General features: G+C 43.7%; 1 protein-coding gene across 1 annotated transcript in view; it reads left to right on the top strand.

Annotated features, from left to right (window-relative positions):
• The window catches only part of myb (v-myb avian myeloblastosis viral oncogene homolog), a gene marked incomplete at its 5' end in the record, with an annotated part of 27,036 nt that overhangs the window by 5,125 nt on the left and 9,411 nt on the right, over positions 1–12,500 (top strand). Inside the window, 6 exon segments of the mRNA XM_080457670.1 lie at positions 1–230; positions 232–234; positions 793–861; positions 2,013–2,117; positions 4,551–4,838; positions 7,257–7,363. The exon segment at positions 1–230 is cut by the window's left edge and continues 32 nt beyond it. Coding sequence (XP_080313796.1) covers positions 1–230; positions 232–234; positions 793–861; positions 2,013–2,117; positions 4,551–4,838; positions 7,257–7,363 — 802 coding nt within the window.

Here is a 12,500-nt window from a genome sequence, read left to right on the forward strand (position 1 = left end):
CCACTATGAGGAGGAAGGTGGAGCAGGAAGGATACATGTGCCCCGCCTCCAAGGGAAGCCCCTCCTCCTCGCTCTCCTCCTCTGGCGGAGGCCTCGCCCACTACGCCAAGGCGGCCAATCACATCATGAGCTACGCCCACCACCACCACCACCACCACCTCTCGGCCAATCACGTCGGGCCGCTGGCCCCCCTGACGTCACTCAACTACCCTTACATCTCTGACGCCCACAAGGGTGAGAGAGAGAGAGACAAGTACTCACAAGTTTTACTCAAGTAAAAGTATCAATACTGCAATGTAGAAATACTCTGTTACAAGAGACGTCCCGTATTCAAAATGCACTTGAGTAAAAGTACAAAAGTATCAAAATATACTTAAAGTACCAAAAGTAAAAGTAGGCTAGTCATTGTTCAAAATGTATTAAAAAAATCTTTCGAAAATAGCCGATCTACAAGCTCACAACGTGACACATTGTGAGCTTGTAGATCGGCTATACTGAAGAATACCTCAAAATTGTACTCAAGTACAGTACTTGAGTACATGTACTTAGTAACTTTACACCACTGTAGAGTAATATGTATTCACACACTATATATTCGGCCACGGACCGCCAACTGAAAATATCATATTTGTATCTATCAATGAATAGATAAGTGAATTGATGCCGAATTTGTAATCGACTATAAACGACTAAGTCGACCACTTTTTACCCCCGCATCCTGTGAATCCAACCTGTCTTCTGATTGGTCAAGCTGTGAATCCAACCTGTCTTGTGATTGGTCTCCGTCTACAGGTGCCGGTTCCCATGGCGCTGCATTTAAACTTCCTCAACATTCCCCAGCATGGAACAGCTGCTATCCAGGTAATACTGAACATTACAATACAATACATTCAATTATAATAAACACTGAACGCCCCAGCGGGGGTCCCCGGACCCCTGCGGGGGTCCCCGGACCCCAGCGGGGGGCGAAGGGGACGCTTCTTTTGGGCTTGTTTTCATAGTCTTGGTTGCTTGTTTTCTCTCGCTAAACCTGGCAGCCACGCACGCTCAGCGTTGCCAATGTTCGCTTATTATAAGCGACTTTGGGCTAGCAACACACCGGAGCCAATTTTCTCAGGGGGTCTCAGACCGCAGGTTGAGAGACCCTGACCTAAGCAACCTGGGGGCCATTAAAGGAGAATTTTGGACTAAAGTTTTCTTACCTTTCCTATGACGTTATGATATCTTAGGATGAATGGTACAGTAGAAAAATTTCATAACTCCACCCCCCCTGAGCCGCCACAGCTTAAAAGGTGCGCGGATAGGCCTTAGGTTAGATCACATATTTTAATAGAAAAAAAAATTGGTGAGATCTGACGTTCATAGTGACAGAACACTGTCCCAAAAAAAAAAAAAAAAAAAAAAAAAAAAAAAAAAAGCTTCTCTAGACGAGATTGAAATCTCGAGATTTCAATCTCGTCTAGCGAGACTTCTGTTTTTTTTTTTTTTTTGGTTGCATAGTGTTTCTGTCACTATGAACGTCAGATCTCACCAACATTTAAAAACAAAAAAAGCTATTAAAATATGTGATCAGGGGTGGAGGTAGAAAATGTTCTACTGTACCATTCATCCTAAGATATCATAACGTCATAGAAAAGGTAAGAAAACTTTAGTCCAAAATTCTCCTTTAAGTGGAGTTATCAGATCTCAAACATGTATGGTGGAGCAAGAAAGAACTAATAGAATTTGATGCAAATGGATCATGGAAACTTGTATGTTTGGAAATTATAAATCAATAATAATGTCAGTGTTCAGATATTGACCCCCGGGCCGCATTAAGTTTCTCATAATGTATCAGTAAGACCATTTAGGGCTTTAATTAAACCAAAAATAACGATTAAAGGGATGTTTTAAACCAAAAGTAACATTTGAATCAATTCTATGATTCACACACAGACACACAGTAACCTCTCTCTCTCTCTCTCTCTCTCTCTCTCTCTCTCTCTCTCTCTCTCTCTCTCTCTCTCTCTCAGAGACACTATAATGATGAAGACCCAGACAAGGAGCAGAGGGTGAAGGAGATTGAACTGCTGCTCATGTCCACCGAGAACGAACTGAGAGGACAGCCATCACTACCGGTGAGTCTCTGTGTGGTGTGTGTGTGTGTGTGTGTGTGCGCGCGCGTTGCGTGTTCGTGTGCAATGTGCGACGTGTGCGCGCGCGCGTGTGTGTGTGTCATTCCTTGTAGTAGAATGTGCACAAGTGTAGACGTGTGAAAGTGTGTCAACACAAGAAATGGTTATCTGTGACCCTGCCTAGTTGCATGCGTGCGTTGGTGTGTGTGTGTGTGTGTGTGTGTGTGTGTGTGTGTGTGTGTGTGTGTGTGTGTGTGTGTGTGTGTGTGTGTGTGTGTGTGTGTGTGTGTGTGTGTGTGTGTGTGTGTGTGTGAGGAGGAAACATCTGGGGGGTCTGTTTCGTGGTGTTTCGTGGTTCGTGTTTCTACAGAAGTGATGAAACAGAATCTTATCTAAGCCCTGGTTGTGTGTTCTGCCCTTGTGCAACCTCCCAGCCTCAAGTTCCCTTCCCCTGTCTGTCTGTCTGTCTGTCTGTCTGTCTGTCTGTCTGTCTGTCTGTCTGTCTGTCTGTCTGTCTGTCTGTCTGTCTGTCTGTCTGTCTGTCTGTCTGTCTGTCTGTCTGTCTGTCTGTCTGTCTGTCTGTCTGTCTGTCTGTCTGTCTGTCTGTCTGTCTGCCTGTCTCTCTGTCTGCTTGTCTCTCTGGTGAACCAATAGCTGAATGGTTAGGGTTTGTACCACATGGGCTCCAAGTAATGGCTAACAGTGAGTCACAGGTTTGATTCCCAGCCAGCCAGAGGGGCGGGGGCTTGGTAATCAGGAGGTTGCCAGTTCGCCTCCCGGCCCCCCAATGTCTAAAGGGACCCGCATGCTACCATTTTCGGTGGTCACCTTATCACCTTATCACCGCGGTGGTGATAGAGAGAGCTCTCTCTATCATAGAGAGCGCTCTCTCTATCACCTAAAGGGTGATCTCTATCTCTCTATCACCTAAAGGGTGATAGAGTGACCACCTCATTTGGTAGCATGCGGGTCCCTTTAGTGTCCCATGAGCAAGGCACAATAACCCCTAATGCTGATGTGTTCACACCGGCAAACACAAAAGATACACAGATACACAGACACACAGATACACAGATACACAGATACACAGACACACAGACACACAGACACACAGATACACAGACACACAGACACACAGACACACAGACACACAGACACACAGACACACAGACACACAGACACACAGATACACAGACACACAGACACACAGATACACAGATACACAGACACACAGATACACAGATACACAGACACACAGACACACAGACACACAGATACACACAGACACACAGACACACAGATACACAGATACACAGATACACAGATACACAGATACACAGACACACAGACACACAGACACACAGATACACACAGACACACAGACACACAGATACACAGACACACAGACACACAGATACACAGATACACAGATACACAGATACACAGATACACAGATACACAGACACACAGACACACAGACACACAGATACACACAGACACACAGACACACAGATACACAGACACACAGATACACAGACACACAGACACACAGACACACAGATACACACAGACACACAGACACACAGATACACAGACACACAGACACACAGATACACAGATACACAGACACACAGATACACAGATACACAGACACACAGACACACAGATACACAGACACACAGACACACAGATACACAGACACACAGACACACAGACACACAGATACACACAGACACACAGACACACAGATACACAGACACACAGACACACAGATACACAGATACACAGACACACAGATACACACAGACACACAGACACACAGACACACAGATACACAGACACACAGATACACAGATACACAGATACACAGATACAGCATATTTGTGTCTTTGTATCTTGTCATTGAAGTTGAAACCAGACCAACTCATTCGTTGCAGCTGCAAACGTCCCATGTATCTTTGTAACTTCTAGTAAATGGTAAATGGTGCATTTATATAGCGCTTTTATCCAAAGCGCTTTACATAGATTGTGCATTACATTCACCCATTCACACACACATTCACACACACATTCACACACACACACACACACACACACACACACACACACACACACACACACACACACACACACACACACACACACACACACACACACACACACACACACACACACACACACACACACACACACACACCGATGAGGAAACCATGTAAGCCACCAACCTGCTCATCGGGAGCAATAAGGGGTTCAGTGTCTTGCTCAAGGACACTTCAACACTAACTCTGGGGGAGCCCGGGATCCAACTGGGAATAGGAATGCGGTTGCCATCCGGCCGCTCTACCCCTAAGCTACTGCCGCCCCATGTGGCTAGCTTCCATTGGAATTTCCTACAAGGGATTAACAAAGGTCTCTCTCTCTCTCTCTCTCTCTCAGATCAACCTGCCCTATCCCAGCTGGGTCAACCACAGCTCTGTGACTGACAGCTTAGAGGGAGTGGCCATGGCATTACATCACCACCAGGCCGCCGCGCCGGCCCCTCCCCACGACCAAGGCTGTCTGCCAGAGGAGAGCGCCTCGTCAGGGCGCTCCGTGGGCACCACCACAGAGCGCTCTGTGGGCGCCACAGAGCGCTCTGTGGGCACAGAGCGCTCGCTGGGCACCACAGAGCGTACCAACAACACCAGCACTCTGCCAGAGTTTATGGAATCTGTCATCGACTCGGTAAGTCAATATCTGTGCAAGACAGTATTTTATGTTATTATATATAAATATAACTGCCCACAAAAAGTTCGTAAACTTAACTTCGATCGATTATTTCTCTCCTTTAATAATACCAATTGGTATATAGTTTTATATCATTTGTATCGTTGATTAGTCACCTTTACAACGAGGTACAGCTTGTAAGGATCGGGCATTCGTGGAATGAGCAACACAGCTAAACGTGTGGCTAGCGCCTCCCAACGATGTTGCCAAAATCCCCCAATATGCATATGTTGGTAATCGCTCTAGTTTTGAGCGACCTGCCAGCACACACCTGCCAGCAGGTGTGTGCAGGCAGGTCGCTCAAAACCAGTCAGAGGTGAGTGACTGGCACCTGAACATGGGTTCTGCAACTTTGTTGAGTTTGTGTTGATGCTCCAAGCAGCAACACTGACCCCATGGAAAGATGCCACGTTTGTCCCTTCAGGATAAGACCCATGATGCAACAGGGCAAGTTAAGCTGGTGTTCTGTTATACAGAGTGACAGCATTATTTGATGTCAGCCCTGGTACCATTTACAAACTTAGGACCAAGTTCTGTGAGACTGGTGAAGTCAAAGGAAGACAACAACCCAAGAAGACCGGTTCCTCACCCTCGCTTCACTGAGGAACCATAGGTTTTCTTCCAGAGATTTACAGGCAACATTTACACAACGGTACGGAAGACAGATGTCAAAGTTGCAGGACCCATGCTCAGGTGCCAGTCACACACCTGTGCCAGTCGCGCACCTGTCAGCTGCTGGCAGGTCGCTCAAAACGAGAGCGATTACCAACAGAAGCATATTGGGTGACTTTGGCAATTTTCTGGGGGCGCTACCCACACGTTTAGCTGCTATGTATAACACAAAACCAATTGGTATTATTGAGGGGGAGAAATAATCAACCGAAGTTACGTTTACAAACTTTTTGTGTGCATATATATATATATATATTATATATATATATATATATATATATATATATATATATATATATATATATATATATATATATATATATATATAGGAATTATTGTCTCAGGAATGTGACAAAAACTAAAAAATCTGCATGAATTCAAGGCTTCATGGGGTGTGTTATTGATTGAAAATAAGAACATTTCTTTAATAGAATAGAGTATTTAAAAACAAAGTATTTAATAAAATAAAGTATTCACAAACAAAGCCAAAAACAGAAACTTAACCAACATTGAAAAGCGAACACAAGGCGTCCAATAGTGGAGGTCTTGACCACTTGTTATTCACGCCCCTTTTCCCCAGAGCCTCTCCTCATTGGATGAGGATAGGAGCCTTCCCACAGAGCACAGGGCCTCGCCCAATCGGGGCAGAGGATCCGCTCGCGGTGCAATGCCATTTTGGCCGGTTTCTCCTGCTCCACCCCCAAGCCTTCTCCCGTCAGAAAGCTCCTCCCCTTTTCACCCTCGCAGGTAGCTAGTCCGTCCAATCGCCAAACTGGTCATCTGATGACATCATCATCATCATCACCACTCACAACCAATCAGTGTGCCATCTCTCATTTCCCCCTCTGCTTTGTGTGTAATGGTTTGGTTCAGTAAGGCCTCCCCAGGGATGGGACGATATGAAAATGTCATGTTATTATGATTATTGTGGCCAAAATAATTGCGATTAACGATATTATGGCGATAATGAAAATATGCTTAAAACTCTCAAAATGACCGTTTTGTTAACCCTTTGAACCCCAGTTCAACAACATACACTACACCACAAAGTCACCCATGTACCTGTCAAAGTACTTGAACGTAAAGGAAGTCCACAATCACAATGCCAGAGGAAGCTCCACTGATCACGTCCAACCCAGATTTGGCACAAACAAGGGGTTGAATTCGTTCTCCTGCTAGGCCACAACAATGTGGAATGCCCTACCAAAAGAAGTGAAGGAGTGTAAATCCATACTCTCCTTCAAAACCGCTCTAAAAGAGTACCCACAGGCGGCTGAAATTCAAAACTGGCCCCTGTAAAAGTCACAACCCCCCCCCCCCCCCCCCCCGAACTGTTTACTGTACATATTTTTGTTTTTCGTAATTTCTAAACTGTTTATATGATATTCTGCATAGTAGTGTACATCTGTCTGTCATGTAATGTCTCTATGAATTGAGTACAAAGGAACCCAATGGAAACAAGCCATATAGTGCTTTCTTGGGTTTTAAATCCTTTTAGCACTGAACTGTACTTTACTGTGCTTAACTGTACTTTACTGTGCTTTGTTCTGCAAACTTCTAATAAAGTAATCAATCAATCAATCAATCAATCAATCAATCAATCAATCAATCAATCAATCAATCAATCAATGTCTTGAAATGTACTGTAACCGTTCCAAAGCCCTGACCTATCCTCTGATTGGTCGCATTTCCTTTGTCTCGCAGTTTCTCAACCAATCAATGAGCCCGGAGCACTCGGACAGTGACAGTCTACCAATGAGCTCGCCGGGTCGACTCCAAACACCGATGTCCATCCAGCTGCACCGCACTATGTAATTATGATTATTATGATTATTATTATTATTAATAACACATCCAGCTGCACCGCACGAGACATCCTCAATATGTAAATATGATTAATATTATTATCATTAATAACACATCCAGCTGCACTGCACCGAGCACTCAATATATATAATATGTAAATATGATTATTATTATTATCCTTATTACGGGGCCAGAGCTCTCAGCTCTGGACCTGTTTTAATGTTCCCCTCTTTTTTCTTCTCCCACTTTTGGCATACGCTTTTTACGAAACTTGGCCATATGGTAGATGGTCATGAAAAACTATCAAGAAATAATTCTCACAATCTTTCGTCAAAAGGTGGCGCTATAGCACTCAATTGAAAATGCCAACTTTGAACAGGTACAACTCATGCCCTGTTTGACCTACAGCCATAAAACTTCAATACACACATGCGTCTACTCATGATGAACAACTTTAACCCTCTGACTTTTTGACCTCTGACCTTTAGATCTCCCACCATTTTGAATTATATGAAAAAACAGTTAAAACCTATCTCCTCCTGGGATTTTTGAGTAATCTGCACGAAACGTTTTACACATGAACTTTGGACCTATGCCGACAAACATGTGCAAAAGATTTTCCATAAGTGAAAAAAATGAAGCTTTAATGAGCCAATGAATATTGCAGTTTTATGACAATTATTCATCTGCCCCTAACACATACATGCAGACTCACATTTCTTGAAACTTTGCGTTAATGTTGAGGGTCATTCCAAATATTACTGAAACCAATCTTACTCCAATTGGTCAAAGGGGGGCGCTATAGCTATTTTTTTGAAAGTGCAAACTTTAAACAGGCAAAAGTCATGCCTCGTTTGGCCGACAGCCATTAAACCTGCTTACACATGTGCCTTGACTCATGAGGAACACATGTATCACGTTAACCAGTAAGCTCCGCCCTTAGATTGTCTGCAATTTTGAGCAGTTTGAAAAACACTTAAACCCAGGATTTTTCAGCTATTTGCGTGAAACTGTATCATCTGTGTGATCTCCTTTTTCACAGGTTCTTGTCTGTTGGTCCAATGCCTTCTCCCTTAAGCGAGTGCCTCACGACCGCAAGGTTGCCGGTTCAAGCCTCACTTGATGCAGACTCATTTAAGTTGAATTGCAAAAAACATGACTGTATCAATGAATACATATGCAAACGGTAAAGATAACATGAAATGCTTATTTGAGAGTATGTTTTTTCAATGTATGACGTACTTCATTGTGAAAATATCCGATCTACAATCTCACAACTTTTCAGATAGCAACGTTTTGTGAGCTTGTAGATCGGCTGCTTTCACTGGTTTCGGTTTCGAGGAGACATACAATTTCTCTATTGGTAAATGGTTTGTGAACGAGTGATCTTAGTGTTAGTGAAACAGGGCTTGGTTCATGACAGAAGGCAAAAGTGTATGATCTTCAACAGACAACTTCAGCCTGGATGAAGCTATAGCACTACTTGTAGTGTCTCATTCTGTGAGTCCGAAGGTTGAGAGTTTGATTCCTGTCAATGGCAATAGGTTGAGCTGTCTGTTTCTCTCACTCTGTCTGTCTATCTGGCTCTGTCTGTAGGTGGGTCATTCCACTTTTCAATTGCAGCGCACAAAAACATGACTGCATCAAATAATGCATGTGCAATTTTTTAAGACATTACAATCTAATATTTAATTCAGACACTGTGAAACCACATGTTGCTTTTCACTTGGCAGGATGTAAAATGTCATCTCTCTCTCTCTCTCTCTTCTCTCTCTCTCTCTCTCTCTCTCTCTCTCTCTCTCTCTCTCTCTCTCTCTCTCTCTCTCTCTCTCTCTCTCTCCTCTCTCTCTCTTCTCTCTCTCTCTCTCTCATCTCTCTCTCTCTCTCTCTCTCTCTCTCTCTCTCTCTCTCTCTCTCTCTCTCTCTCTCTCTCTCTCATTCACCAGGTCAGGTCTGTTGTCCAATGGCTTCTCGCCTTAAGTGTGTGCCTTAGAACCTCAAGGTTGCCAGTTCAAGCCCCACTTGATGCAGACTTCATTTAAGTTGCATTGCACACAACATGATTGTGTCAATTAATGCAAGTGCAATTGTTAAGATAACCTGAAATGCATATTTGAGAGTATGTCTTTTCAATGTATGACATAGTTCATTCTGAAAATAGCCGATCCTACAATCTCAAAACTTTTCAGATAGCAACGTGTTTCTGAGCTTGTAGATCGGCTGCTTTCACTGGTTCACTTTTATCTTCAACAGACAACCTCAGCCTGTACAAAGCTATAGCACTATAGGTAGTGTTGCAGCTTGTCAATCCGAAGGTTCAGGGTTCGATTCCTGTTAATGGCAATAGGTTTGAGATGTCAATTCCGCTTCCATCTCTCTTCAATCTATTATGTTTCCAAGTCTCCTCTCTCCTCTCTTCAATCTATTCCGTTTCATGTCTCTCTCGCTCTCTCCCTCTCTCCCTTCAATCTATTCCGTTTCCATGTCTCTCTCTCTCTTCAATCTATTCCGTTTCCATGTCTCTCTCTCTCTCTCTCTCTCTCTCTCTCTCTCTCTCTCTCATCTCTCTCTCTCTCTCTCTCTCTTCTCTCTCTCTCTCTCTCACTCTCTCTCTCTCTCTCTCTCTCATTCACCAGGTCAGGTCTGTTGGTCCAATGGCTTCTCGCTTAAGTGTGTGCCTTAGAACCTCAAGGTTGCCAGTTCAAGCCCCCACTTGATGCAGACTTCATTTTAAGTTGCATTGCACACAACATGATTGTGTCAATTAATGCAAGTGCAATTGTTAAAGATAACCTGAAATGCATATTTGAGAGTATGTCTTTTCAATGTATGACATAGTTCATTCTGAAAATAGCCGATCTACAATCTCAAAACTTTTCAGATAGCAACGTGTTTCTGAGCTTGTAGATCGGCTGCTTTCACTGGTTCACACTTTTATCTTCAACAGACAACCTCAGCCTGTACAAAGCTATAGCACTCATAGGTAGTGTTGCAGCCTTGTCAATCGAAGGTTCAGGGTTCGATTCTGTTAATGGCAATAGGTTGAGATGTCAATTCCGCTTCCATCTCTCTTCAATCTATTATGTTTCCAAGTCTCTCTCTCTCTCTTCAATCTATTCCGTTTCCATGTCTCTCTCGCTCTCTCCCTCTCTCCCTTCAATCTATTCCGTTTCCATGTCTCTCTCTCTCTTCAATCTATTCCGTTTCCATGTCTCTCTCTCTCTCTCCTCTCTCTCTCTCTCTCTCTCTCTCTCTCTCTCTCTCTCTCTCTCTCATCTCTCTCTCTCTCTCTCTCTCTCTCTCTCTCTCTCTCTCTCTCTCTCATTCACCAGGTCAGGTCTGTTGGTCCAATTGGCTTCTCGCTTAAGTGTGTGCCTTAGAACCTCAAGGTTGCCAGTTCAGCCCCCACTTGATGCAGACTTCATTTAAGTTGCATTGCACACAACATGATTGTGTCAATTAATGGCAAGTGCAATTGTTAAAGATAACCTGAAATGCATATTTGAGAGTATGTCTTTTCAATGTATGACATAGTTCATTCTGAAAATAGCCGATCTACAATCTCAAAACTTTTCAGATAGCAACGTGTTTCTGAGCTTGTAGATCGGCTGCTTTCACTGGTTCACTTTTATCTTCAACAGACAACCTCAGCCTGTACAAAGCTATAGCACTATAGGTAGTGTTGCAGCTTGTCAATCCGAAGGTTCAGGGTTCGATTCCTGTTAATGGCAATAGGTTGAGATGTCAATTCCGCTTCCATCTCTCTTCAATCTATTATGTTTCCCAAGTCTCTCTCTCTCTCTTCAATCTATTCCGTTTCCATGTCCTCTCTCGCTCTCTCCCTCTCTCCCTTCAATCTATTCCGTTTCCATGTCTCTCTCTCTCTTCAATCTATTCCGTTTCCATGTCTCTCTCTCTCTCTCTCTCTCTCTCTCTCTCGCTCTCTCTCTCTCTCTCTCTCTCATTCACCAGGTCAGGTCTGTTGGTCCAATTGGCTTCTCGCTTAAGTGTGTGCCTTAGAACCTCAAGGTTGCCAGTTCAAGCCCCACTTGATGCAGACTTCATTTAAGTTGCATTGCACACAACATGATTGTGTCAATTATGCAAGTGCAATTGTTAAAGATAACCTGAAATGCTTATTTGAGAGTATGTCTTTTCAATGTATGACATAGTTCATTCTGAAAATAGCCGATCTACAATCTCAAAACTTTTCAGATAGCAACGTGTTTCTGAGCTTGTAGATCGGCTGCTTTCACTGGTTCACTTTTATCTTCAACAGACAACCTCAGCCTGTACAAAGCTATAGCACTATAGGTAGTGTTGCAGCTTGTCAATCCGAAGGTTCAGGGTTCGATTCCTGTTAATGGCAATAGGTGAGATGTCAATTCCGCTTCCATCTCTCTTCAATCTATTATGTTTCCAAGTCTCTCTCTCTCTCTTCAATCTATTCCGTTTCCATGTCTCTCTCGCTCTCTCCCTCTCTCCCTTCAATCTATTCCGTTTCCATGTCTCTCTCTCTCTTCAATCTATTCCGTTTCCATGTCTCTCTCTCTCTTCAATCTATTCCGTTTCCATGTCTCTCTCTCTCTCTCTCTCTCTCTCTCTCTCTCTCTCTCTCTCTCTCTCTCTCTCTCTCTCTCTCTCTCTCTCATATTCACCAGGTCAGGTCTGTTGGTCCAATGGTTTCTCGCTTAAGTGTGTGCCTTAGAACCTCAAGGTTGCCAGTTCAAGCCCCACTTGATGCAGACTTCATTTAAGTTGCATTGCACACAACATGATTGTGTCAATTAATGCAAGTGCATTTCAAGTGCTCTTCAATCTATTCCGTTTCCATGTCTCTCTCTCTCTCTCTCTCTCTCTCTCTCTCTCTCTCTATTCACTGGCCCCGTATTATCGCTGCTTGCAGCTATATTTAATATTATTATTGCTAGACCATACCCGTCGGGGGATATGAGCACCCAAAGTGCGTCATGGTCCGCTTGTTTCACGGATGTGGCAACACCGGCGCTTGTTGCACGCACATGATTTGGCAACCCGGGGGGGCCAGCGAACACAAAAACGTTAATAAACAGCTGACATTTGGGGAAAGAGAAAACGGGCTTCGGTGGTCCGTGCACATGGTGATGGTCAATGTCTGTGTGT

The sequence above is a fragment of the Gymnoscopelus braueri genome (genome assembly GCF_963280865.1).
Source record: "Gymnoscopelus braueri genome assembly, contig: SCAFFOLD_159, whole genome shotgun sequence".
In the NCBI taxonomy this organism is placed as follows: domain Eukaryota; kingdom Metazoa; phylum Chordata; class Actinopteri; order Myctophiformes; family Myctophidae; genus Gymnoscopelus; species Gymnoscopelus braueri.